This window comes from Magnusiomyces paraingens (assembly GCF_902498895.1).
Source record: "Magnusiomyces paraingens strain CBS 517.90 genome assembly, contig: contig1, whole genome shotgun sequence".
In the NCBI taxonomy this organism is placed as follows: Eukaryota; Fungi; Ascomycota; class Dipodascomycetes; order Dipodascales; family Dipodascaceae; genus Magnusiomyces; species Magnusiomyces paraingens.
Window position 1 is genome coordinate 5510659 of NW_022474067.1, and position 6093 is coordinate 5516751.

Genomic DNA, 6093 nt, shown 5'->3' on the forward strand with positions numbered 1-6093 from the left:
ATTATTTTAAGATAAGTTTTTTTTTATTGATATAATTATACACAAGAGAGAATGTTGAAAAAGTGGATTAAAAAAAAATAAATAAATGAAAAAAAAGGGAAAAAAGGAAAAAAAAAAAAAAAAAAAAGTTCCCTCTGTTTATAAAAAAAAAATTCTATTTTAATTCAAACGTTTCTTTTCTCATATATTTATAATACCAATTAGTAGGTGATTTTAATCTATTTTTTTTTTCATCCAATATTTCCCTAAAAAAATAAAAATAAATAATAAAAAAAAAACACCCAAAGGACCCACAGACTAAACAACAATTGGTGTATCAAAAAGTTTTTGGCTCAAAACAGATTGAGTTGCACACACAAATATATTTATATATTTATATACAAATACAAATACAAATACATACAAAAACCTCACTATTATTTTTGTTGTATTTTATAAAATATCTTATTAAATGCAATAATATACTTTAAGTTCTAACCATATATATATATATATAAATTTATATAAAAATATCACCTACTTCAGAATATTTCCCTTCTCAGTGGATCCGCTTAGTCTAAATGGGGAAATAAAAAAATAATATTTTTTTTGTTGATTTCTTCCATCTTTTTTTTTTTTTTATTTTTGTTCTCTCTCTCTATTGGATTTTCTTTGCAAAACTTGTCTCGTTGCACCTCGTCTTAAAACTTCTACTGAAGCCTTCTGTTACTGCAGATGGTTGTTGTTGAGCTTGGTTCATTTCATTTCATTTCATGTCATGTCATGTCATGTCATGTAGCCTTCTCATATCGTGGTGGCACCCGCAAGTAGAGGTAAAATAATTTTATTATTCAACCAAAAATTAAAATTATTATAAACCTTCTAAAAAAAAAAAAAAATTAAATAAAATCATCTTCACAAATATTATTTATATATATATATATTTACTTTTAGTATAATAATACTTTCAGAATTCTCCCACGATTCCTTGCAGATGTTTCTTCTTTACCCAACCTGGCATTTTGTTTATTTTCTTTAAAAATTTATATATATTTTTTTTTCTTTTTCTTTTTCTTTTTAAAACAAATTTGTTCCTTTTGTTCCTTTTGTTCCTTTTGTTCCTTTTGTTCCTTTTGTTCCTTTTGTTCCTTTTGTTCCTTTTGTTCCTTTTGTTCCTTTTGTTCCTTTTGTTCCATCTAATATATAATATATACAATATACAATTCTATCCCTCTACCGCATCTTACGCTCCATATCCTTCATATATTTAAGTATAGTTGCCTCTAACCTCTGCGCTTCCGCCTCAAACTGCCGAATGTCGCTCTCCAACCCAGCCCTCATGCTTGCCATCTCCTGCTCCGTCGCAAGTACTGCGTCCCGCAACCGTTTCATTTCTAAATCATTCACACTACGCTCTGCAACAAGTGTTGAATACTTATCATTAAGTCCTGCCATCTCCCGCTTCGCCTCCTCCTTCCGCCGAACAAGAGTCCCTTGAACCCGCTCAATCTTGTCTTGAGCTGCCCGCAACTGCCGCCCAACCATCTGAACCTCCCGATCAACCTCCCTCGCTGTAATCCCCCGCTGCTCTGCACGATCACTTAACCCACTAAGCTTCCGCCGTGATTCATCTTCCCGTTGTGACTCGCTAGCACACTCATGCAACATCCGCACACATTTGTCTAACTCCCCCCTAGCCGCCTTAATGGCCACAGCACCAAGCTCTAGTTCCCGCGTCCGTCGCTCAATCTTGTCAAGCTTTTCCCGTGTTTGAGCAAGCATCCCATTCAAATCTCGTAACACCTTGTGCTCTGTCTCCGGATTCGTAATTACATACGGCCGCAGTCGCTCCGTCTCAGCCTTGGCCTCTTCTGCCAAAAACCCATTATCATTAATGGCCGCCATCAGCGCCGTTTTCTTCTGCTTGTACTCCACATGTCCATCCGTATACTCCGTCTGCTTCTTGCTGTATCTTAACAATTCCGCTTCGGCTGTCGCTCGCTGCTCTTCCAACACCTTCATCTCATCCTCAAACTCTTCTCCATCCCGTTCTAGTTGCTCTATTTTTTCTTCTAGTTCCCCACGCCTCCCCATTTCATTTTGTAGTTCCTTAACTGTATCCTCATAGTCTCTTACTGCATCGTAGAATCCATTACAGTTGTGCACTCGGTACTTTGCGTAATTCACAACCGTAGACAAAACCCGCCGCACCCGCTCAGGCTCTGGTTTCACCACGTCCATAATACTAAAGTCGCTTACTCCAATTGACTGCATAAACCGGAAAAGAACGGGTTTATTGGCAAGCATAAGTTGTGCATCTGAAATGTCGTCAATCCCGCTGGCTCCACGAATAAAGATTTGTTGGTGCTCATCTTGCTCCACCGCATATTCGGCAGCAGCATGTAGTTGTGATATCGTAATGCTAATTCCTAATAGTTCTTGTAAGATTTGATTAAATAGATTCTGGATAAACTGTTGCCGTGGTTGCGCCAGATCTTCTGCTGTGACATTAATTTCGCACGCTTTTAAAGACTCGACAATTTCTGGAAGCGAATAAACTGGAAAGGTAAATCGACTATTTGCTGGTGCTAAAGAAAAGGAAGAAAAAAAAAAAAAATTAATAACTAAATCAATTAAAAAATTTTATTTAATGCTTTCACATACTCCTTCGGCCAGTTGAAGGCACCATAGATCGTCTGCCGCTGTACATGTTTATATTGGTTTATTTGGATGGTCGTTGCAGATTTCAAACGTTTTATTGTGATGTTTTTTATTTATTTATTTGTTTATTTATTTTTGTTGTTTTCTTTTTTAATGATTTATTTTATTATTTTAATTTAATTTAACTTAATTTAATTTAAAAAAGTGGCACGGCTGTTAATATCAAATGATTAGTCATGTTTATGTGATATCTTCTTAATCTTCTTCTTCTTCTTTTTTTTACTAACCTCAACAGCTTTCATTTTTTGTCATCCCCACCAAAAATCTTTCATCAGATCCTGAGCTTAGAACCAATCCATCTTTACTTGCTCTCTCCTACTTGTCCACATTACATCTTCATCCCCACCCCTTTCTACCCTTTAAACATGTCTCTTCTACGAACTTCCTTTGCTCGCCAGTTGCGCACCGCAAACTCTGCTCGCTTGTTCACCACAGCTGCCACTCCTCTTCTGCAATCCGCCAAACCCCCCACCTCTAAGATCGAGCTCAAGATTGAGCCTCTCCCACGTCCCGGTGAGAAGATTGAGACTAAGCGTGCACGGCTGCTTTACCAGTCTCGCAAGCGCGGTATTCTGGAAACAGATCTTTTGTTGTCCAAGTTTGCCCAACTTTACCTGGCAGAAATGACTATGGAAGAGCTCGAGGAGTACGACAAGTTGCTGGATGAACAGGACTGGGATATTTACTATTGGATTACTAAAAATGATGACATTAAGCCGTGCCCTGAGAGATGGAATAACAGTCCGCTTATGAAGAAGATTCGCGAAATGGTCGAGACTAAAGGTAACGAGTGCACCCGGATGCCTGACCTTTATTAAGCGCGGGAATAAGTAAACCGGATATGGTGGGAAATGTACATAATAATGATGATTAATATAAATGAAGAGATAAATATATATATAAAAAGAAAAACATTTACATGGTCACGATTAATGAATGAATAAATGAGGAATGATGCTCATGGGATTTACACTTGGAAATAGCTTTGGCAACTTTTGTGAATGATTTCAACTTATTTGCTCGTGGAAGATAAAAAAAAAAAATTATAAACTAATTAGATTAAAAGCATGTTTGAATAGATGAAAATCGCTCAGGTCCAAATGACCATTGATGAGAGTAAGTTTTTGTATATGGAGTACTATGAAACATACACAAAGTCTTGTCTTTTTTCTTTTCTTTTCTTTTCTTCCTGTATAAAAATTTTACATCATTGACAGGCACGAGGATTCATGTAGATCCATTGTATGGAACAATTAAATATTATTATGGTCATAAGTATAATAATAATAATAACAATAACAATTGAAGAAAAGAAATGAGTATTTTTTTTTTTTAAAAAAAAAAAAAGCTATTGTACAACCCCGGAATACTCTCAGGTGTGTATCGAAGACTGCGAGCGATATTTGTGTAGTAGAAGCAAGAAGGAAAGAGTTTAAAAAGTATCTAGATACAAAAAAAAAGGGGAGTATTTAGGCGATATGGATATTTCTTAACCATCAGGTATCGTAAAAAAAAAATAATGCTGTTTATTCTTTAAAAAGGTATTGCAAATATTTATCTAAAAATTCATTCATTCATCCATTTATTCATTCATCCATATATTTATTTACTGATAAAGGTTTTTGGCTGATAGTGCGATTATTAATGCATTTGGCCGTTGACGAAAATGAGATGAGAAGAAGACAAAAGTCAGACGGTTAACGTTTATTTTATATATCAAAAAAAAAAAAAAAAAAAAAAACACCACTTAACAAGAACGGTCCTTGTTTAAAAAAAAAAAAAAAAAAAACTAGCCTGACAAAAACTCTCTTTTTTGATTACTTCAAAACGTGGGCTGTTTTTTTTTTTTTTTTGAATTGAATTGAATCGAATTGAAATGTTCGTTCTAGGTACTACTTGAAATGTCGTTCGATATGAACAATAAGAATGTACAGACCAGATATATAAAAACATGTAAAAGTCCCTTTAACGATAATAATAATAACGCGTCTATCATTCTGTAAGTGGTATTATCATATTTAATCAGTATATACATATAGATACATATACACGACTTTGGGGGTGGTGGAATTGTATGAGAAAGCAGCTACCTCTCTTTAGAGTGTATACATTTTGTATCATCTGGAGAAAAGAAAGTTGTATTTGTGTGGGGGGGAGAGAGAGAAGAAGTGGAAAGAGGGAATCAAAAGGGATTGATGAAGTAAAAGATATATATTCTTCTTTAAGGTAATTACCTAAATAATCTATCCTGTTTATAAGCCCACAACCAAAAACTGCTGCTGCTGATGCTGCTGCTGCTGCCTTAAACCAATCCATTTGATAGTGGCTTTTTTTTTTTTTTTTTTTTTTTTTTTTTGACAATTCTAATCGAGCCACTAATCAATCAGCCAGCTCCTTCAAATGGGTCCTTTCTCCCACTCTCTCTTTCTTGATGTTTATCAGTGTCCGCCGCATCCGTAAGCCTTGCAATGCATAGAAGAAGCAGCCCTTCAATTACTTTCTCTCTTTCTTTCTCTCTCTCTCTCTCTCCCTCACCCAATCCCGCTTATTCGGGTTCCCGGGTCGTTGAGAGTGAAAAAAAAAAAGAGTTTGTATTTCATTCCATTTTGTTTTTTTAAATAGAATGTGTCCAGTAGTAACAACTACTCATATTCCTGGCTCTTGTACTAGTAGTAGTAGTAATATTAGTAGTTGTTAAGAATTCTTTTTTAGAAAAGAATTGTTAAAGATTTAATAACTTTACAACAATCTGTAAATCTATATGTCTTTATAGATCTTAAATACAATTGGTGGGAAAGAATTAAAAAAAAAAAAAAGATGGAGTAAATTAACCTCACAAATTTGTCTTGTTGACATTTTGACAGGTCGTTTTTGTTTAAATTCTTGTGTAAAAAAAACACCTCACAATAAAAAAAAAAAAAGCATACATCCGGTTATACCGTATTTCGTTTATATTTGACAGGTTCGTAAAAAAAAAAAAAAAGTAATAATAATAATAATAAGAAATAATGCGCTCTTCTTTGGTGGCAGAAGCGCTTTCGCAAAAAAAGATTGGTTGGACGTATCATATATATTAAATGGGAGACACACACAAGTACCGGATAGCGGTTAGTTGTATTGCCGTTAGGGATGGCCTTTATCGGCATGGAATTACTACTACCCAAACAAAAAATCTAAAAATTTTTACTTGTTTACTTGTTTATTTTATTCTCGTACAAAAATATAAATGTAAAAAAAAAAAATTAAAAAAATTAAAATATTTGAATATTTAACTTGTTATTAAAATATAAAATAAAATAGTTGTTAAAATGATTTTGAATATTCAAGTTTAACAAAAAAAAAAAAAGTATATTTCAAATTGAACTCCTTTATATTAAGATTAAATATAGATAA

At 34.0% G+C, this 6093-nt stretch overlaps 2 protein-coding genes across 2 annotated transcripts; one reads left to right on the plus strand and one right to left on the minus strand.

Moving 5' to 3' along the window:
* Positions 1-1212: 1212 nt before the first annotated feature.
* SAPINGB_P001680 (uncharacterized protein) lies at positions 1213-2689 on the minus strand (the record flags this gene model as incomplete). The annotated part of the gene is made up of 2 exons (XM_031996401.1): positions 1213-2567; positions 2644-2689. 2 exons carry the CDS (start codon positions 2687-2689, stop codon positions 1213-1215), a joined length of 1401 nt encoding a protein of 466 aa, XP_031852292.1.
* A 376-nt stretch (positions 2690-3065) lies between these two features.
* On the plus strand, positions 3066-3518 carry SAPINGB_P001681 (uncharacterized protein; the record flags this gene model as incomplete). Its single annotated transcript, XM_031996402.1, has 1 exon — positions 3066-3518. One exon carries the CDS (start codon positions 3066-3068, stop codon positions 3516-3518), a length of 453 nt encoding a protein of 150 aa, XP_031852293.1.
* Positions 3519-6093: the final 2575 nt, after the last annotated feature.